Below are 22,946 nucleotides of genomic sequence, written 5' to 3'. Positions count from 1 at the left end.
TTTCTGTCTCAGCAGCAGCCCGACCCGCGACTCGTCCCCGCGGCCATTGCCATGAGGTCCCGCCCCACCCTGGTTTGTGTTGTGATTGACAGCACTGTCAGGGCTCTCTGAGCCTGTCAGCCCATGATTGATTTACAATGACAAACAATAGACCAATAATATGTGTCAATGCTGGCAACACACTGCTAGCCCTCTGTAGCTAATTGGCCGGCCCAATTGGAGGGAAATTAGAGAGGAAGAAGAGAAAAAAAAACAAAAAAAAAAACATAGCGGACCAGACCGGCCCACATTGGGTCAACGGCCCACCGGGACGATGCCCGGTATGCCAGATGGCCAGTCCACCCATGGAGAGGACCCGCTCCCTATGTTGATATAAAGTGTGTTAATATAAAGGACCCATTCCAGGGTAAATAAAACAATAATTTGTACAATTTAGATTAATCACACTAGTGAAAACATCACTAGGATTATTTTATATAACATTTCTGCCAATAGATCCCTTTCACCTAAATCTTACACACTGGACCTCTAATTGTTTTTTTTGTATGTCCTTTTTACGTATCCTTTAATGTATCCAGTTTCTATTTGTTATAAATGTGGAAAAAAAACAGTACATATATTGATAAAATGGCTTGCACATGGTCAAATCTGTACAAGTTTCACATGTCTGACAAAGATCTCATTCTGAACACATCTATCTGACAATATTAAGTTGCAGTGCCATCCAGTGGCATCAGGAAATGACTGCTTACTGGAGGTTGACCATATTCACTTCGAATTTCAAAAAGCTTTAATACCTTGATATTTCTGCTCAGGAAAGAGATTTTTTTTTGCCAATATAATGATCAGGCGGGGGGGGGGGGGGGGGGGGGGGGGGCAGACAACCTTTGACCAACCCTCTGTCTAAAGCTCTGTCAAAGACTTATGTCGTGTGAAAGAACTTGATACTGTGAGGACCCTGAGATTTGTTTATTCACGTCACCCCACGACTCAGAAAGTCCAGTTTGAGACGGATTAGTGTGGTGTTGGTCGATACACGGTGTGTGGTGGCACACAAACTCATTCACTACTGCAGCCCTTGGCTCAGACAATGGGATGTTTGAGTTAATATGATAATTCACGCTGAGTCTACAACAGTCAGCAGCCAATCGCCTTTCATGGACAGATGATGTCTGCAAGCAGAATGTTTGAAATATAGCTGTAGGATTTGAGGTTGGCCTCCTGACGATCTACAGTACATGGCCAACAGAAAGGAGGACCCTCAACTCCTTCAGAAGATCAGCAGGGAGTCACCCAATGCCTCAACCAAGGAGGTTATTGTTTTGCCCCTGTTTGTTTGACTGTTTGTTTGTTTATGTGCAAAATTAACCCAAAACTACTGAACGGATCTCAACAAAAACTTTTGGGAAAATGGGACATGGTGTAATTATCAAACCCTCATGTCAAGGAAATGTATTTGAGGCTTATTTACAATAGATCCATAAACTGTATTATTCACAACGATAGATAAAAAGAAAATACAAAAAAAAAAAAATACATAGAACTTGAATGAAGATAATACACATTTTTAAATGCAGATGTTTCTGTATTCTTTGTTTTGTAAAATAAAAGTTTTCGTATTGGACAAACAATAAACGCAGATATATGTCTGAAAGTTTATTTTTCAACCAATAATATTGACCCAGATTAATGGTTTTAGCTCAGGTTATAGATGGTTGTGCCTTAGGAGGATTGTGTCAACTGGATTCCAGAGAGGCCTGATGCATAGATCACAGATCACTGCAGTGCAGGGTGGATAAAGCAAAGGGTGGGAGGTGTGACACTGTGACGACCCTGGGTCTTTTGTTTACTCACGCGTGATCTAGAAGGAAAACACAGAGGGGAAACAAGGGACATAGTTCAGTACACTGCATCACTCCCGGACGAGCCCAACACCTTCCACGCTCGGTTCAAACAATGCAGTGCCTACCTCTCGCCCACGTGTGGACGGGGAGGCGGCCACATTGTCCCTAGGAGCTGCTGACGTAAGACTGTTCTTCAAAAGGGCAACCACCGCAAAGCCGCTGGGCTGGATGGCATCCCAGGCCGTGCACCCAGGGTGTGCGCTGATCAACTGGCAGAGGTGTTCACCAACATCTTCAACATCCCCACCCTCTTCAAGGCATCCATCATTGTTCCAGAGGCCCCCTACATGACTACCGCCCGTTCGCACTGACATCAGTCATCATGAAGTGATTCAAGCAACTAGTCAAATGCCACATCTGCTCCTCCCTTCCTGAAACCTTGGACCCTCTTCAGTTTGAAAAAGGACCATAAAGGACCACAGCCTGTTACCATCTGGAGAATCAGGAGTCTACCAGACATTTTGTATTATCAGGCCATCAGGTTCCTGAACTTGTACTAAACTATAACTGACAACCCTCTGCACATCTTTTTTTCGGCCTGTTTGCACTTTATTTTGAAATTTGAACTAACACACACACGTTGCAACAACTGCACATGCACAAGTTCAAGCACCTTTAGTTTTGTAATGTATTGCATTCAACCTTTTTATAGTAAGCTCTTTTTACCTTGCTTTTATTTTTACTTTAATTTAACTGTGGCACTGCTGAGCTGACCGGTCTCTTCTTGTCCATCACCTTTCATTGTACTATTGATCCTGTGTTAACTGCACATAACAAATAAAACTTGAAACTTGAAACAGTGAAATCAATATAATGTCTTCTTGTTTGTCCCTGCAGCGGAAAAGAGCTCCGGGTTTTAATGAAGGAACAGAGGAGAGGAGAAGAGGAGGGGGACCTCATCTGAATTTTATGGGACCAGTATTTGTTCTTTCTTTCCTTTTGGTCTGGATGAAATATGACCGGCGTAGCAGATTGAGGGCTGGTCCACTGAGTCATTATGGGATGGGAAGTTATAGGATACAAAGGCTGTGCTAACTGCCTGTCCAAGAACACCAACAGTGAAATCAGTATCTTGTCATCATATGGTCCCTTTAAAACCAAAATGTAAATCTTATAAACAACTCCCGAATGACAGACAGACTGAAGCAGTGGGTGAAATAAAAAGCTCTAGGACTCAGGCGGTGTTTGAATTCAATTTCAAACGCATCGGAATAAATATGAGCAGCACAGAAACCCCACTATATTTAAATGAGACCACACAACATACATACGTCTGGCACTTACCGTTGTATTTTTAGGTTTGACTACTTCTAACATTTCCACGTCCTGCTCAGACCCCTCTCGTGCCATTGTGATTCCAAAATAAGGAACAAAATTTTAACTAGGGCTACGTTGTAGCACTTGCGGGCCCGAGCACCCGCACGTTGAAGCCTGTTGCGGTCGGTGGAGAGAGCGATCGATGACCAAGCGCACATCATCGATCGAGCATGCACTTCTCCACGTTGCATGCGTTTTGCGCTCTGCGGCAGTAGGTTTGCCAGTAGGTGGCGCCATCACTATTATTACGCACACACATATATATCTGTTCATGTAGGCGCTCTGATACAGCGTGAGCAATTTTGTGTCAATCGGACAATGTTAACACAACTTAATTTTCACACTGATCAGTAGGTGGCGCTCTGACCCTGAACTAATATTTATATGTGGAGCTGTTCAGATCAGTATTGTGATCATAGTTCAGTAGTTTGGAGCCGGTTGGATAATGCAGAGTGGATTAACAAAGTACTTCCTGTTTCCTGGCGAATCAGTAGGTGGCGCTATGACACTGAGGAAATATTGACACATAGAGCTGTTCAGGCTTGTACTCTTATCATGTGACAGAAGTTTGGTAGTGATAGGACAATGCACAGTGGACTTATGAAAACATCGTGTCCTTTGGCGAAGGATGATCCTTCGCCAAACATCAATGTTTACATGGTTTGAGGAAATGTCACAATTCTGACCTTGATTCAATGACTTGACTGAGCTCATTTGAGCTGTATATCTTAAAGCAGCCAGGAGCAGTTCATCAAAGTATAAAACATGTCACTTCCTGTAGCCACCAGGGGGCGCTGTAATTTCAAGTCATAATTTCTGTGTAGATGTCATCAGGATGGCACCCTTGTCTTACATGTCTAGTTTGGACTCGATTGGACAATGTATGTCCGAGATACAGAACCTCGTGTTTTGATGGCGTTTAATCAAACTCAAGACGCCACGCCACGGTCACACGGTGTGACGAAAGGTCAATCTCTTAATCACTTTTTATCTCCATCTTGTTGTGATGGCACTGATCTTAATTTGAAGTTAATCTGATGAAAGCCCTGGGACAAGTGCATCAAGTAAAAATGTGGAATATGGAAAAAAAATGGCCACTTAATCCAAAATGGCGGCCTCCCTGTTTGGTCAAGCATACCTATCCAAGATATTTTTTTGTTTGTTATGAAACGACACATGTCCCGATAGATTTGTATAAATGTCGGCCATCGTAGTGCCGGGGTTGCCCTATAGGGGGCGCTGGTCAGTTTTTTTGCCACGCCCATTTCTTAAAACCATATGAATATCTTCAGGGGGGGGCTGTTGTTACACACATGTAGTTTGAGAGAGATAGAATCATGAACACTGAAGTTACAGCAATTTCTTGTTTCACGGCGAGTTGATGAACTTTAATGCCACGCCATTCATATGGCGTTTGACGAAAAGTCACGGTAATCTTATGTCTTCATTGTCAATGTCTTGGGACCCATTTGATACAGTTTGACATGGTTGAGGTCAGTGGATGAGGAGAAATTCATCCAAGTGTAAGACAAGCAAAAAACAAGACATTTCCTGTTGCCACCAGGGGGCGCTGCGGTTTTAAGTCATCATTTATGCATAGATGTCATCAGGCGGGGACTATTGTCTTACATGTCTAGTTTGGACTTGATTGGAACATGTATGTCCGAGATACAGATGCCCGTGTTTTGATGGCGTGTAACCAATTTTTAACGCCATGCCACGGTCACACGGTGTGATAAAAAAAAAATCCCTCAATCATTTTTTATCTCCATCTTGTTGTGATGACACTCATCTGAATTTGAAGTTGATCTGATGAAAGCCCTGGGACAAGTACGTAAAAGTAAAAATGTGGGATATTGCCAAAATGGCCACTAAAAGCAAAATGGCGGACTTCCTGTTGCGTTTTTCATAATGCTCCATGAGACTTTTTTTCATGACTGGTCACGATACACCTATATCCAGATTTTGATGAAAATCCGTTATGTGGAAACCTAGGGGCTGGTTCCAGGGGGCGCTGTAGAGCCATTTTGCCACGCCCAATTCCAATTACTCCAGAATACTAAAATATCCGCAGACCTTGAATTTCCTGCAAAGTTTCATAACTTTTTGAGCATGTCTAGACCCTGAAAAAGCCCCCCAAAGGGAAATAATAATAATAAATATATATCTGTTCATGTAGGCGCTCTGATACAGCGTGAGCAATTTTGTGTCAATCGGACAATGTTAACACAACTTAATTTTCACACTGATCAGTAGGTGGCGCTCTGACCCTGAACTAATATTTATATGTGGAGCTGTTCAGATCAGTATTGTGATCATAGGTCAGTAGTTTGGAGCCGGTTGGATAATGCAGAGTGGATTAACAAAGTACTTCCTGTTTCCTGGCGAATCAGTAGGTGGCGCTATGACACTGAGGAAATATTGACACATAGAGCTGTTCAGGCTTGTACTCTTATCATGTGACAGAAGTTTGGTAGTGATAGGATAATGCACAGTGGACTTATGAAAACATCGTGTCCTTTGGCGAAGGATGATCCTTCGCCAAACATCAATGTTTACATGGTTTGAGGAAATGTCACAATTCTGACCTTGATTCAATGACTTGACTGAGCTCATTTGAGCTGTATATCTTAAAGCAGCCAGGAGCAGTTCATCAAAGTATAAAACATGTCACTTCCTGTAGCCACCAGGGGGCGCTGTAATTTCAAGTCATAATTTCTGTGTAGATGTCATCAGGATGGCACCCTTGTCTTACATGTCTAGTTTGGACTCGATTGGACAATGTATGTCCGAGATACAGAACCTCGTGTTTTGATGGCGTTTAATCAAACTCAAGACGCCACGCCACGGTCACACGGTGTGACGAAAGGTCAATCTCTTAATCACTTTTTATCTCCATCTTGTTGTGATGGCACTGATCTTAATTTGAAGTTAATCTGATGAAAGCCCTGGGACAAGTGCATCAAGTAAAAATGTGGAATATGGAAAAAAAATGGCCACTTAATCCAAAATGGCGGCCTCCCTGTTTGGTCAAGCATACCTATCCAAGATATTTTTTTGTTTGTTATGAAACGACACATGTCCCGATAGATTTGTATAAATGTCGGCCATCGTAGTGCCGGGGTTGCCCTATAGGGGGCGCTGGTCAGTTTTTTTGCCACGCCCATTTCTTAAAACCATATGAATATCTTCAGGGGGGGGCTGTTGTTACACACATGTAGTTTGAGAGAGATAGAATCATGAACACTGAAGTTACAGCAATTTCGTGTTTCACGGCGAGTTGATGAACTTTAATGCCACGCCATTCATATGGCGTTTGACGAAAAGTCACGGTAATCTTATGTCTTCATTGTCAATGTCTTGGGACCCATTTGATATAGTTTGACATGGTTGAGGTCAGTGGATGAGGAGAAATTCATCCAAGTGTAAGACAAGCAAAAAACAAGACATTTCCTGTTGCCACCAGGGGGCGCTGCGGTTTTAAGTCATCATTTATGCATAGATGTCATCAGGCGGGGACTATTGTCTTATATGTCTAGTTTGGACTTGATTGGAACATGTATGTCCGAGATACAGATGCCCGTGTTTTGATGGCGTGTAACCAATTTTTAACGCCATGCCACGGTCACACGGTGTGATAAAAAAAAAATCCCTCAATCATTTTTTATCTCCATCTTGTTGTGATGACACTCATCTGAATTTGAAGTTGATCTGATGAAAGCCCTGGGACAAGTACGTAAAAGTAAAAATGTGGGATATTGCCAAAATGGCCACTAAAAGCAAAATGGCGGACTTCCTGTTGCGTTTTTCATAATGCTCCATGAGACTTTTTTTCATGACTGGTCACGATACACCTATATCCAGATTTTGATGAAAATCCGTTATGTGGAAACCTAGGGGCTGGTTCCAGGGGGCGCTGTAGAGCCATTTTGCCAAGCCCAATTCCAATTACTCCAGAATACTAAAATATCCGCAGACCTTGAATTTCCTGCAAAGTTTCATAACTTTTTGAGCATGTCTAGACCCTGAAAAAGCCCCCCAAAGGGAAATAATAATAATAATAATAATAATAACTAGGGCTACGTTGTAGCACTAACGGGCCCGAGCACAGGCAATTTCAAGTCTGTTGCGGTCGGTGAAGAGAGAACGTTCAATGAGAAGCGCTCGTCTCTGCGTTGCATGCGTTTGGGCACTGCGGCAAGGACTATCGCTTCACTTACTGTAGCCAGCAGGAGGCTCTATGAACTAGAGGTAAGTAACCTTGAAACTATACTACAACAAAACCTATTGCTTTATCTATCATCATATGCTTACATGCCGCAAGGCTTTTTTAATATAAAACTGTTATAAAAGTTACCGTTTATTTAACACGTCTAATGAACAGATTGAAGCAAGTTAGCTGCAGGGTCGTATGTTTGGTTGAGACTTTATGTTTTATTATAATAAGTTAATATCAATATGCTACACGTGTAAGTTGCATGTGATAGTAACTATGTTTCACCATTATTCTGTTGAAGGCTGGTATATCCACCATTACTATTCCCACCGCGTTTATTTAGCCTGTCATGGAGTTTTAAAGTGAATATGACAGTTTAGATATGATTATAATCTCCACACATCAGTGTTGTAAACAGTTCTCAAATTAATTATATAATTATGTTTTCAAACCGAGGGAAGTGGAGAGACTTGATGTGGACTGTTATCAATAGCTCTGTGGGAGATTATCACCTTGAATATTACAGATGAGGTAGAAAGACATTTTATCTATTTTTACAATGTTGTATTTCTTTCAGTACTTTTATCAAAAGCGACTTAAAATATGTGCATTTAACCATTAGGATACAAACCCAGACCACAGTACAACGGTTCTATCTGAAATCTGTTGTGCTTCATACACAACTCAAAACATTCTTTAACAGTGCGTTTCTTCTCTTTATAGATGAGGAACTGCAGCACCTGACGTCGTCAGCAGCAACATGGTGGTCAACACGTGGACGACTGCATCATCATCAGAAGCTACACAACACTTCTAAATTCCTCCCTTAAATAAAGATGGCCTGCAACTGTTTAGTGGTAACAGTCATTGCTCATTGTCATGGATAACAATTCATTTCTGTCTTTATTATGGTTGGTTAAAATAATAAAAACTTATTACAACAATGTGTATCTTTTGCTGTCTGATTTGATACACTTTAGATAAGAACCCAGTGTTTAATATTTCTGCTTTGCCATAAGAGACAAAACATGGTCAATTGGTCATCACAGCTGTGTCCTTCAGGCTCGTCCGTCCCTAATAAAATGAGAGGAAACATAAAAATAATCAGATCATAATCATTTCATCTTGGGAAATAGGTAGTGTACATCATTTTCAAATTCTCTATGAACACTGTCTGTTCTAGTAAAGTTACAATATATTATATCCACCATTACTATTCCCACCGCGTTTATTTAGCCTGTCATGGAGTTTTACAGTGAATATGACAGTTTAGATATGATTATAATCTCCACACATCAGTGTTGTAAACAGTTCTCAAATTAATTATATAATTATGTTTTCACACTGAGGGAAGTGGAGAGACTTGATGTGGACTGTTATCAATAGCTCTGTGGGAGATTATCACCTTGAATATTACAGATGAGGTAGAAAGACATTTTATCTATTTTTACAATGTTGTATTTCTTTCAGTACTTTTATCAAAAGCGACTTAAAATATGTGCATTTAACCATTAGGATACAAACCCAGACCACAGTACAACGGTTCTATCTGAAATCTGTTGTGCTTCATACACAACACAAAACATTCTTTAACAGTGAGTTTTTTCATCTTCATAGATGAAGAACTGCAGCACCTGATGTCCTCAGCAGCAACATGGTGGAGATCTGATTTGATACACTTTAGATAAGAACCCAGTGTTTTATATTTCTGCTTTGTCATAAGAGACAGAACATGGTCATCACAGCTGTGTCCTTCAGGCTCGTCCGTCCCTAATAAAATGATAGGAAACATGAAAGTATGTCATAATTATAGAGAAAGAGTTACATATGAACAAAGTGTGTATTCTTATTTTCGGTGGATATTCAACTATGTATTTGAATATGCTTTTGGATTAAAACGTGCACTACCATGACAATGAATGTTTAGTATGGAGCTATTTCACATTAAAAGTATTGCATTATAATTTAACACATTATGTATTATGTGCAATACTTTGTAAGTAATGAAAACAGGTCTGTACCTGGAGTCAGTGTTCAGTCTGGTTGGATTCAAGTTGTGTCTCACGCTGGACATCCTAGAGGAACATTGAACACAAATACACAGATATGTTAAGTCATACATGTGCCATGTTATCTGCTTAACAGACTTTTACATGGTAATAATAAAATATTAATTCAAAGTTAATCAGATCATAATCATTTCAGCTTAGGAAATAGGTAGTGCATATTAGCCTACAATTCTGTATGACACTGTCTGTTCTAGTAAAGTTACAAGGCTATGATTTACTCATATTTAACAAAAGAATTCAGTGAAGTCTGTCTGAGATTAACGATTTAAATACTGAAGGTGGGAGACACGGTTACTTTTCACTGTAACACGTTACAACACTACTCTGAAGAAAGAGCTTTAGGACACGTAATGCTCCTTTGAACAGCTGCTCTTGCAATGCAGATGTGACTTTAAACACTCAGGTTTCTCAGGTTTCAGTTAGCATCGCTAGCCCGCTAGCGAAACTAACTTACAAGCCGACACACAGTCTCCTGTCTCAGAGTCATCCGCATAAAGTAACGCTTATATCTGCTGGGTGGACCCGCTCATGTCGTTTCATGTCGGTGTTTGTCGGTAATAACCCCAATCGAATCGAAGGACAGTTACTGCACCCATGCGAAGATATTGTTAGCTTGCTTGTTAGCGAGCTAGTTAGCCTCCGGCGCTAGCGAAAAAGAAGCCGACACACAGTCTCCTGTCTCAGATTCATCCTTATAAACGAACGCTTATCTCTGCTTGGTGGACCTGGGTTCATGGCGGTTGTTTCGGTAACAGCTGGCATTCGCATCGAACCCGTTGATATACACTGAGCTGGTATGTAGCTCCCGGATTAGCGTCCCTTAGCTATCACGGCTGATTCAAAGGCACCCTGCGAATACATCTAAATGAAATACTCTACGTGACTTACCACAGAGCGCAGACGTCTTTGACGTGTCCCTCAGGAGAACAAGCAGAACTTCAAACCGTGTTTCTCATACGATATGGGAGTGGAAGCCGCGGACAGTCTGATGAGGCGTGTGCTGCTCACTCTATTGAGCTGAAACCGCAGCATGGCACCAGGAAGTGGGCGCGCGTCCCTGTGACGTCACGTGAATTTCAAACATCTATATCGCTTAAACGAGGGAGTTAAAATAAAATACACCCCCCTCAGAGTTGTCATGAAGGAAGAACTTAGCGATTGAGACTAAAACCAAAGTTTGAGCAATGCTGTAAAAGGTTTAATTCTCCTCTAAAGTTGGCCACCCTGTAAACACAGTCTGTTAATGCATAGATAACACAAAGCATGGTCTGACACTGCCATCTAGTGACTAAATATTGCAGCACATCTGCCAGATATAGATGTTTTCATTCCTCAAACTGGAAGCCACACCACGGTCACACAGTATTATGAAAAGTTGCAATTTCGTTAACTTTAGATCTTCATCTTGTTTTGAACACATGCATCAACTTTTTACGTTGATTTAATGAAGGCCCTACGAGTAGTGAATCAAACTGTAACACATAGAAAAACAAGACATTTGCTGTTGCCACCAGGGGACGCTGTGATTTTAAGTCACGATTTCTGTACCGATGTCTTCAGGTCGCGACTCTTGTCTTATGTGTATAGTTTGGACTCGATTGGACAAAATATGTCCAAGATACAGGAGCCCGTGTTTTGATGGCGTTTAATCAAACTTTGAGGCCACACCACGGTCAGACGGTTTTGCTAAAACTTAATCCTTCAATAACTTTAGATCTCCATTTTGTTGTGACGACGATCGTCTAAATTGTAAGTTGATTTGATGAAAGCTGTAGGAGGAGTACTTAAAACAAAAAATATCGAATATGACCAAAATGGCCACTAAAGTCAAACTGGCGGGCTTCCTGTTGCGTTATTCATAATGCACTGATGGACTTTTTTGTGCATCTAGTCATGATACACAATAGTCTTTGTTTTTTTTGAAGATCGGTGAATGCTAAATGAGGGGCTTTTCCGTAGGTGGCGCTCTTGAGCCATTTTGCCACGCCCTTTTCAAAATACTCCAGAATACGTAAATTTTTGCCGCCTTCGAATTTACTGCAAACTCCTACAACTTTTTGAGCACATTTAAGCCCTCAAAAAGCCAATTCATTTAAGCTAAGAAAAATAATAATAATAATAATAATAATAATCATTTCAATTTCAATAGGGCCTCCCACCGATTTCGGTGCTCGGGCCCTAATAAAAATCCTTACAGATTCAATAGGGCCTCTCACCATTCGGTGCTCGGGCCCTAATAATAATAATAAAAATCCTTACAGATTCAATAGGGCCTCTCACCATTCGGTGCTCGGGCCCTAAATATCTCTTCTTTGACAGTATATTTTTCAGGGTTCACAGAAACAGAGACGGATGCTTCACAGAAATCGTGTGTTGGTCAGTGCTCTGTAGGCCCGTAAAGGCCTCACCTGATCTAGAGCAAGCAACACCACACCTACCACTAAGTGAAACACCAAACACTTTACAAAGGGTCTTGTTTTAGTGCCATCGGGTGTGTATTAAGTCCTGCACTAACACTATATTGAATAACCACCTCCTGGCGTTGTTAACACGCCACAGGGCATCGTTTGAGTGCTGCTAGACATGTCATCCCAGTCATGAGATTGGGAGGGCCTGTCACATACCTGTGGACCTCAATGATTATTATACACTAGCTCACAACCTGTCCCATGACACAGCGTTTAACACTGTGTACTGATCTCATCCTAAAAGGAAACTGAATTGTTGAACCGTGGCTTTACAATCAATTCATTGTAAAGCTGCATTGACCAAGCAAAATGGCTTATAAAGTCAGTTGTGACAAAAAAGATCAAAAAGTCCTAATAAAAAGAGCTTGTGATAGCTAAATAGTATTAAGCGCAGGACTATTATTCCAGAAATGTACATTGATTCTGATATTTAACATTAAACGTGTTTTGAAATCGTGTTGCCTCATCCAGGGAAGCCGACTACCATCTCCCTTTTTTTTGTATCTTCAATTTGTATCTTGCTTGGTCGGGATATTTTCTCCTCAAATTCATGCATGGGCAGTTGCCTTGACCCTGAAAAAGATTCTACAGAGGCCAGTGGACTGTGTCTCAGTTTTTCATTTCAATTCTGATAAACTCATCAATACTATATTTGCCAAAAGGCAGTTGGTGAACTGGAATGTGTTTATCTGGTTGTAGTGTGTATTTCCCATGTATTGTGATGTGTGGCTGTTTTCATTATGATGATCAAGCCAACACCAGGCATCAGGCACGGCCACCATCAGGCGTTAAAGCATATACCTGTGAGGGGTAACTGTCTTAGCTGTCATGATATTCCACTTTGGTTTGATAATAAATAACGCTTGATCAAACTTCAGTAATTATAATAAAACCCATTTACTGGAACATACTTTTGAAGGTTGAAGAAGATTTTGCTCATGCTGTTACTTCAAAGTTCTCATTTTTACTCTGTTTGACTCAAATCCAACCTTTTTACTTGGGCTTTCAATTTAAGTTATTGTAACAATGCATCAGTCTATTTATAAATCTTGGACTGTTTTATTTGTTTTTGTTCAATTTTTTTTCATTCATCATTTACTAACTTGTTTACTTTTTGGGAACGTTTAACACTTTAATAACCTTTTTTGAATATATCTGGTTTACTCCCCACATTTCCTCTTTGCTTGCCTTTTTTTTAATCTTCAATTTCCCCCGGATGTATTTCTTACTCAGATTTTTATTAGCTTTTCTTCATGTTTTTTTTTTGTTTATTTTTTTTTGTTTATTTGTACTTTGGTTTGACCTATTGTAAGTTTAGTGGGATTTTTAATAGCGTTTGAAAAATCCTAGTGTTTTGCAGTAAAATGATCATACAAATAAATAAATAAAGTCTGATCGTTGGATTTTATTTCAATTTTTATTGTAAAGAAAGACAGTTCCACATTATCACGAGAGTAAAGAGATCAGATAGTTATTTACACAGATCAACCACCAGGTGTCAGCATAACGCAGTGTATATATGCTGCACTGAACAGTGGCTGCACCAGGTCACAGGCAGTCAGTCCAGGTTTTTGTGTCTGTGATTCACATGTTCAGGATCAGAATTCATTCTTGTTTATCAGTCAAATCTCTCGTCCAGCTCAGTTTCTTTGTGATGGCTTTGGACGGAGGAAGATCTTGTGTTGTGAGTAAAAGCTCCAGAACAGCTACTGAATGGACTCTGTGCTGATACACTCATGCTTTGTCAAATTAGCCCAAAACGAGTTGGCAATTCTTACAGAGTGAATTGCCAAATAAATCCCACAGCTTATCTGCAGGTGCCACAAATTCACACAGCGTCAGAAAGATTCACTCTCTGATAGTGTGTCCCACATACCTGGAATACACGCATAAATGCTGCAAGGTTTAATTGCTTAATTGCTGATTTTATCAATTGTAGCGCACCACTCACTTTTAATCCTTTGATTTTCCTCATTGTTTTATTTATTATTTGGTCTCATTGTAAATTCTTACACTTTGAACAGATTAAAATTACTTTTATGTTGTTTTTCCTCTTTTATTGTTGCTTGGTTTAAGTTGGATTCACATTCCTCTGACCCAAAACACAATGAGGGATCTTCCTCACCCCCCTCCTCCTTTTCTGAGGTTTTAAATGAAAAAGTAGATAAATAAATCCATAAACTAGAATGTCATAGAATTAAAAAGACCAAAAGTCCCCTTAAAACACATTCGTTTTATTTAATCAGGATTTATCAATTGTTCTTGATAAATCTGAAAACGTTGTAGAACACCCCAATACACAATGTCAAAGAAATTAAGAAAATAATTCCTGGATCCGCCCACTGATCTGGATCCAAATTGAATGGGTTCTTTCTTTACCCAAAGCACAATCCTTCCACCAAGTTTCGTTGTAATCCGTCCAGTAATTATGGCATAATCCTGCGAACTAACAGACAAATGCAGACACAAAACATAAACACCTTGGCGGAGGTGATAAATGTCTCAATTAGGACTCACTCACACTTAAATGTATAAACTATGTCCCTAATTGGCTTTCCTCAGTTTGTAAACTTTACACTTTTACCGGCAAAAACATTGCGGCAGTGAGAGGAAACGATATATTTGTGAGTTAAACATGGTCTCCGATTTAGATGTCATTTCAACATCCAAACCAATTATCTCTCATTTAATGCTGAGTTCATGTCAGGAACTGAGACTGGTCGTATCTATCCATCTTCTCAGTGGTGCAGCACTTTGCTGAGAAGGAAGTGAACAGACGAGTGAGGACATCCACAGTAAAAGCCTAATGTGATGCATGCTTCGACAGATATAGATCTCTGGTGTAAGTCACAGGTAAAGCATGCACCCTGCTGATCCCCCTCCTGGTATTTCTGCTGGGGGGGTGGGGGATGGGGTGGGGGCAGAATACGTGTTTAACATCCCTGGGGAGCATTAACACTTGTGTGAATTATTTATGTCGTCCCTCTCATCTGCATGGCTTTTCTCCAAGTGCCGGTTGACTGGTCCCATTTTCAAACCTGCTACAGATTGTGTTTTATACAGGAGGAGAGGTCAGAGGTCAGTGTGAGGGGGGGATCCTGTGTCATGGAGGTCGTGGGGAAAGGGAGGACACAGCGTTGTTTAAGACGTTTTACAGGCAGTTCCCTCAAAATACCATCTAAATACCTCCACTGCATTGTGTGTGATGTTCTTCAGGCGGCTGAGTGGGCGTCGTAGACAACATGAGGACTCTGCTGATGGGGACCCCGACCCCCTATCCCCCTCTGCCCCGCCCTCTTCACCATTCACACATATGCTAGCAGGACAATAAAGGACAATGGCGGGTACTTGAAGTTAAGTTGGGAGATGACTTGGGGAACTGGCTATTGTTAGTGTTAAGCATTGTTACCCTAACAATGTCCCTGCAGAGGAAAAGAGCTCCAGGTTTTAATGATGGAACTGAGGAGAGGAGAAGAGGAGGGGAAATCTCGTCTGAATTTTATGGGACCAGTATTTGTTCTTTCTTTCCTTTTGGCCTGGATGAAATATTACCAGCGTAGCAGATTGAGGGCTGGTCCACTGTTTAATTATGGGATGTGAAGTTATAGGATACAAAGGCTGTGCTAACTGCCTGTGAAAGAACACCAATGTGTTACTTTCAATTCAGAACATAAACTGATATCACAAAGTTCTACAGACGTGATCGTTTTCCTTCCTGTTTTAATTAAGCTGGTCAAATTCACTGAATTAAAATCTGTCTCTGGCCGAGAAGATGCTGCACTATAAAGCATCGTTAATGCATTAAACCTGAACAAAATAAACAGTCTTACTCTGTCTGAACTACAGGTGATCAGTAGACATGACAATAACGAGGACTCTTGCTGCAGCATAATGTGGTTACGTGACATCAAAATGAAGAATTGGGACAATATTTTGTGATGAACGTCACAGGTATAATGTTTAAGTCTGAGCCTAGTCAAATCCAATATTTGACTACGAGTAAATGGAATCACTGCAAACTCCATTGACTAAGGCTCCAAGCTCCAAACAGCTACTGAATCTTTTTGAAGAGCTCGGGAAAACACAATTGGGTTAGGACCTTCTCCAGACTTTGCCTTTCACATATGACAAACACAGCAGGAGATTCTGAGGGTCTGTTGCGTCCACAACAGCAGGAAGATCTTCTGCGCTTCAGGTGAGAGGTGGCTCCTGTGTCGATCACGTAGGAGGCAGAACATGACGTATAATGCAGAGATCACATGTTTACAGTATCGACGTGGGTGTTGGCCCTTATCACCAAAAGCTGAGATATCGAAATGTCCTCAACACTTCCAAAAGTACATTTTCCAGATATTTTACAGCTATTTTTGTAGTACATTTTCCAGACCCTGGATAAAAGAGGGGCTGGCAAACAGAAACTGACATTTGTGTTGCCACATATAGTCCATCCGGATATATTTCGAGTGCAATGCAGGTCTGAACGCAGCTTAAATGGTTCATTTGGTGAGGATTATATATCAACACTTTTTTACCCAACATGGATTAACTCTCATAAAAATGGAAAATGAGTAGCCACAGTTTCCTGCCGAAGATCTTGTGATATGATCGAAAACTCCAGATTAGCTACTGAATGGAGCCTGTGGGGAAACAGCTTTTGTCAAATTAGCTAATTCATTTCTTAATTTTAAAAAGCGTGCTGTCTCCTTCTCGGACAACGTGATTGGCTGCAGTCTTGTCAGGAATATGGAGACTTGATCCATGGATGCTTTTTTATAACAACATACTGTTCCTTAAACCAGAGGTGTAGGGGGCATGGTGCAGCTATAGGGCGTGTGTTTGACCTCAGGCCTGTCACGGCCAACAGATGTCCAACACTAATCAGTGTCAATAACTCGCCCTAAATATGACTGAGACTGATGCCACAGGTTTTGTGTCGTCCACCGAGATGCTTAATTAAGGAGAGGGAAGGCACGCTGTGGAACCAAACTGATCGATGTGTCACAGAGGAGGAGGAGGAGGTAAAGGTCACGGTTGTTGTACGATTGTGACCCGGCGTTGTCTGGTCATGAGATGTTGGTGAACCTTGACCTTCTGCTCCAGTGAGAATAAAGAATTTGTTCAGAGAAGACAATATGTATATAAATCATCTCTGCTTAAGTGTTGCCTGATTCAATGTGTTTGTATCCTGGTTGGTGTCACTGAGTGAACGTGTTTTACGAGGGTGGTCTTTTTCCTGTCTGCTGCTGGGATGCAGTGGTAAATAACCAAAGACCAAATACAGTGGTGTTTGTTGAGGACTTTAACTTGTGTGTTGCTGTAGCGGCTTTGAAGTGGCTTTCTCCCAGTGTAAAGAAGATTACTCAATTCACCACCACCTGCAAGACGAATCTGTTTGTGTAGTCGCTGTGTGAAACTGCAGGTCAGTCAAACATCCCACACAACCATCGAAATTAAATGCAACTCTTAGCTTCTGTATAAACTTTGTATCAGGATGCTGAATATGGAAATTAAGGACTATTTGCACCTAATTCTCCTCTTTTGTGATACAAATTGAGTGTCCTGATACTGTAGATCACACAAATCAACAACCGGCAACTTCGGGTAACTGCTCAACAGCAGCTTTGTCACCCTGTTTGAAATAAAGTTTCACAACTGAAGGTTTTAGAGGAAAAACAGACTGAATTGACAGAAACTAACCTTTCATGAAGCCAAAATGGTTGAAAAACAGATTAGGAGTCTTTCGAACTTCTGAGGTCTGCCAATTTTAACAGGATTAAGGGAAAAGAGGATCAGCTAAAAACTAATGTTTGCCATCAAGGTTGAGACGTGTGAGCTTTCCCTCAGGATGAGGATCACACAGTCATGTCTCTGGATGCAGCCAGACACTGTGTTGTTGACTGCCTCAAATGCATTGTGTTGTTATAATGAATCCTGAATGATGTGCCATGTGGGAGACAAGTTAATTGTGCTGGGATGCAGTGGTAAATAGATTATATATGATTACAGAAATTAAGCTATGAAACAATGAAAAACACTTGATTACAAGAAAATATAAAAGTCTGAAAAGTGTTGTAAGTTAAATGTACTTAAAGTAATACAGGGAAAATACTTTATTGTACTTTTATTATGTAGAAATGTTTGACAGAATTATTCAATTTTCTTATCAGCCGCAAAAAACTTTCACATTAGACAAAGAAAAGCAGTAAACTCTCAGCTATGGGAAGATGAAACTATAGGGAATGGTTGATGTTTTTGCTTGATAAATAATGTCTCATTACTTTATATGATAGTTTTGAATAAGTATCACAGATGCATTGGTGTGTTTTATTTCATTATAGCAATTGGAGGTGGGGCTCTTTTTAATGATAAAAAAGGATTCAAAGACTATATTTTCATATGCAGAAATGATAAACAAATATCTAAATAAAAAATCTGTTATTACTGTTATTAGTAGTAGAAGTAGTAGTAGTAGTACAAAAAATAATAATACCATGTAAACAATACTACAACTACAAAAACAACTGCTACTACAACTAATAATAATAATGATGATGATGATGATGCTGATGATGATGATGATGATGATAATAATAATAATAATAATAATAATCTTGATGAAATAAAGTATCGTATACGTGTATTATTATTTCCTTGTTCCTAATATCATTATTGAGTATAATTGATGAAAGAAAAGAATGGTGTGTGTCTATTATTATGATAGTTTTTGTTATTATTGTTGTTGTTATCCATATGATTGAGTATTATTTTAATATTCTATGTTATAATCCTGATGAAACAGAGTGTGGGATGCGTGACAGCGACTATGACCATAGTTGGTGTTGTAGACGGGGCGGGGCTATGCGTCTCCCTCCGCCCCTGATGCAAGCGAAGGGGCTTACCCGGATCTACCGCTGCAGATATTTCCCAGGCTCCTCCCTGCGCCTCTTTATCGCCGTATAACAGGATATCTCACTGGCGCGAAAAACGCACTGTGTGGCTTTCTGGTGCGCATTGTGGGCTGAAACCTGGATTCTGTTCTCCCACGCCCGGCGTGTGTGCGTTGCCCCTTTTGTTGTTTTCTTTTGGTTTAAAGAGAACTCAAAGAAAAGTGGTAGCAGCACATCTTTAACCCCAGTCGGACCTACCGGATCTTTTAAGCGTCAGATCACCGTGTACTCTTTGCTCTTTTGCTGCTGCAGGGGGGTGGGGGGTTCTCATGCACTCGTAATTCACGTTGAGATTTGCGGAAAATCCGGTGAGTACAGTCTGATCCCGATTGCTGCCTTTGAAACTTTCGCAGGGGGACGTCTCTGTGCGCTTTTACGCACTCGGACACACTGTGGCACTTTTCTTCTCTTCCCTTTACCGGCTCTCGGCTGCTCGCTAGAACAAAGCGCAGCCTTCATTTCAGGAAGCACAGCCTACATGGCACAGCAGTTTCACACAGTCAAACTAAAAGTGTGCAGCCTCCTCGTGTCCAATCGCCTCATTCAGAACTTGTTGTGACTTATAGCTGGCGTTTATGTACAGTCTATATATATATATATATATATATATATATAACTAGATTATATTATAACCATGTGCGCCTTGGACAGTCTGCAAAGAGCATCCGCAAGATGCAATCAATTATTAATGGGGTCCTGTTTGTGCAAAGTAGGCTGTTGTGATATACAGACCGAGGGGGTGTGTTGTCTAATAACCCATGATGGAGACTTGAAATGTGGTTATATCCTGTGATGGATGGGAGCTACTTTTTTAAAGGACCATTACTAATGACTGATGTTCCCCTCAGGTTGAACGTTCTCCACATATCGCAGCTGACATCTGATCCTTTCTGGGAATACAACTCTACCGGACTTTTGATTATTACTATCTGGAAACATGGAGTTCGACTGTTTCCAGCACTATTTTTTGGACGATTTCGACACCGAGGAGGACTTTTACAAGTCGACCGCACCGAGCGAGGACATATGGAAAAAGTTTGAGCTGCTGCCCACCCCTCCCATGTCTCCCACCCGGACTCTGAGCGGCGCTGCCCTGCACCTCTCGCCGGGAGACAAGCTCAGCTGGCTGTCCAAGGTGATGGGGCAGGAAGAGGAGTGCGAGGGTCCCTTCCCCCCGGACACGGGGAAGCTGTTCGGCAACCTGAGCTCCATCATCATCCAGGACTGCATGTGGAGCAGCTTCTCCGCCAGCAAGCAGCTGGAGAAGGTCAGCGGGAGAGTGGCGGCCACCGGGGCCTCTCCAGTGGCACAGATCACCGTGAGACCCAACAAAGCGCAGTGCGTCTCCGCCAGTGGCCCGCTCCCCGCCGCGGTCACAGACTGCGTCGACCCGGCGGCAGTTCTCACCTTCCCGGCGAGCAGCTGCAGGAAGCTGGCCTCGTCAGGCTCCGAGTCTCGCTCTGATTCCTCTGGTAAGGTCTAAATTGCTCTAAATTGCCCCACCCTGCCCCGGCCTCGGGAGTATATTGCCCTCTAACAATGCGTAATTTGGAAAGCATGGGCTGCAGTTGCATAACTGTGGTCTGCGGTCTAGCAGGGTTATCGGGAGCAGCATAGTCATAAAGCTGGATTTACACGCTCCCCCTCCGAATGCGCCACATGTTTGATCTGCAGTCTTTTAAAAAAACCGCGCCCTCGCCATTTTTGCTTCAATTCCACCTCATTCAGTATCTTCCAGCCGCTCTGCATTACAGTCAGAGTGCGGTAAAGGGGCGGGGTCATGGTAATTTATCACTACTACTACACAAAGTGACAGAAGCTGACAGGAACTCCTTACCATTCCCAAATTAGACTGAGAGCAGTGCCGCATGACAAAAGCTTAAAGTCCAGATTGATAGGTTGTTATGAATGAACAATCGGCTCCTGCTCTGCCCTCCACAGACAGAGCAACCTGCATGTTTTAAAGGAATGCACTTCCTTGTAGTCACTTTAGTTAAAGTTTGATTAAGTTCAGGCTTCTGAATCTTTGAAGCATTTTGTAGAGGATGCTATAGAAAAGTCTTTCTCGCAAACCCTGTGAATGTTGCTGAATACATTTTCTATGTGATGACAGATGATGAAGAGGAAATCGATGTGGTCACCGTGGAGAGCAAGCAGAACCGGGTGCGGCTGGTCAACGTCAGAAAGCCTGTCACCGTCACGGTCCGGGCCGACCCATGCCCCAAACGCTTCCACATGTCCGTCCACCGGCAGCAGCACAACTATGCCGCCCGATCACCAGATAGCGACCTCGATGATGATGACGACGATGATGATGAGGATGATGATGACGACGATGATGATGATGAGGAGGAGTATGAGGAAGAGCCTCGAAGCAAGCGTGCCTGCACAGCATCCAGACAGCAGAGTCGTGGCTCCCAGCCCTCCTCCCCCTCGGAGTCCCCCCAAAACTCAGATGCAGAAGACACTGACCGCAGAAAGAACCACAACTTCCTAGAGAGGAAGAGGAGGAACGACCTCCGCTCTCGTTTCCTCGCCCTGCGGGATGAGATCCCCGGCCTGGAATCGGCTAAGACCCCGAAGGTGGCCATCCTGTGTCAGGCGACGGAGCACCTCGTGGAACTGCACTCCAGAGAGAAGCGGCAGCTCCTAGAGAAGAAGCGCCTCAAGTCCCGTCAGCAGCAGCTTCTCCGCAGATTGTCTGAGCTGAAGCGCTCCTGAGACTCTGTCACAGTCAAGAACTCTGCTCTTAAGTTACTTGTCACTTTTGAAAACCTACAGTTTTCATTAAGACATGCCTCATGTAAATAGACGTGGAATGAGTTTTATGTGGAATATTGCTGTGGGCTTCCGATGAATTGACTCTGCTGGCCTGTGAACCTTTTATGGGGAGGAGCAGTTAGATCTCTGTGTGCTGTGTGTTGTTTTATATTTTTTTTGCACAGTGTGTTAATTTGGAACATGGAGGCCTAAATTAATTTACTTTTATAGCTATGACCAAGATATATCCTGGTATGTTGTAATGGGGGACTGAGAAATGGCTTTTAACAGTTGTATAAGTCCTGTAGCCTTCAAGGTGTGTGTATGTGGAAAGCAGGTTGTGGGATCTCCAGTGCACACTTGAGTGAAGTGTGAATGCCTTTCTGTACATACGAGTGAATGAGACTGATTGTGCGACTGGTTTTTTGATGTACAGATTGTCCTGTAAATAATAGCTTATTGCTCCTGATGAAGGAGACGGAATCAAGCGTTGTCACCGGGTATCGCTCCTCTGTTTAACGGGCCACAACGCGCAGAGGAGCCTTTATTTTGTTAAGAAAATAGGAAAAATGAAAAAAAGAAGAAAGTAGCACTGCTGTACTTTATATTCACACGTCACTTTGTGATTTCAATGCTTCTCCTGATTTTGGTTGATTTTTTTCAAAGCATGCTAACATCAACAGCAACATTAAATTTTTATACCATGTTTGCATAAAAACCTGAAGTCTTTGGTATTTCTTTAACTATTACACAGTATTTTACAGCTGTTTTCAGACATCCACTGACGTCTGGACAATTTCCATACATTTTTCCAGAGGGGCTGTGTCTGAGATCTCAAATGTCTGAGTCTGACGATAATATTCCAGAGCTTTTGGTGATCAGGCCCCTTGGCGGTGAGCTGATAATATAACACATTTTTCCACAGCCGGAGTTAAACTTGCAGTTAAACATGCATTCTTGACCCAGCCGACATCTCTTGTCTGAATTTCCATATTTTTCCTGACCCTGACAATATCCTGCTGTGTTTGTCATAAGTGAAATGCAAAACTTGTGTAAAGGTCTAAAAACAGCTTACGTATGTATTCCTCTACAAAAGGAACCTCAGATTATGTTCACTTTGCTGTCAATCTCATCTCAAAATTGTCCTGCAACTTCTATCAGTTTCGCCGTCAACTTCCAAAAACCAAAGTGATTTTCTTAGATTCATATGTTTGAGGCGGTAGTAAGAAGAAGTGGCACAGATTCCATTCAGCATGCCTGCACTG

At 41.7% G+C, this 22,946-nt stretch overlaps 1 protein-coding gene across 1 annotated transcript; it reads left to right on the top strand.

Annotated features, from left to right (window-relative positions):
- The first annotated feature begins 18,897 nt into the window (after nucleotides 1–18,897).
- On the top strand, nucleotides 18,898–22,399 carry LOC128450702 (protein L-Myc-1b). The gene is made up of 3 exons (XM_053434312.1): nucleotides 18,898–19,229; nucleotides 19,770–20,393; nucleotides 21,035–22,399. Exons 2-3 carry the CDS (start codon nucleotides 19,859–19,861, stop codon nucleotides 21,640–21,642), a joined length of 1,143 nt encoding a protein of 380 aa, XP_053290287.1. The 5' UTR covers nucleotides 18,898–19,229; nucleotides 19,770–19,858; the 3' UTR covers nucleotides 21,643–22,399.
- Nucleotides 22,400–22,946: the final 547 nt, after the last annotated feature.

This window comes from Pleuronectes platessa, chromosome 11 (genome assembly GCF_947347685.1).
Source record: "Pleuronectes platessa chromosome 11, fPlePla1.1, whole genome shotgun sequence".
NCBI lineage: Eukaryota > Metazoa > Chordata > Actinopteri > Pleuronectiformes > Pleuronectidae > Pleuronectes > Pleuronectes platessa.
The sequence above is the reverse complement of the archived record's forward strand: the minus strand, read 5'-3'. Positions and strand labels throughout refer to the sequence as shown.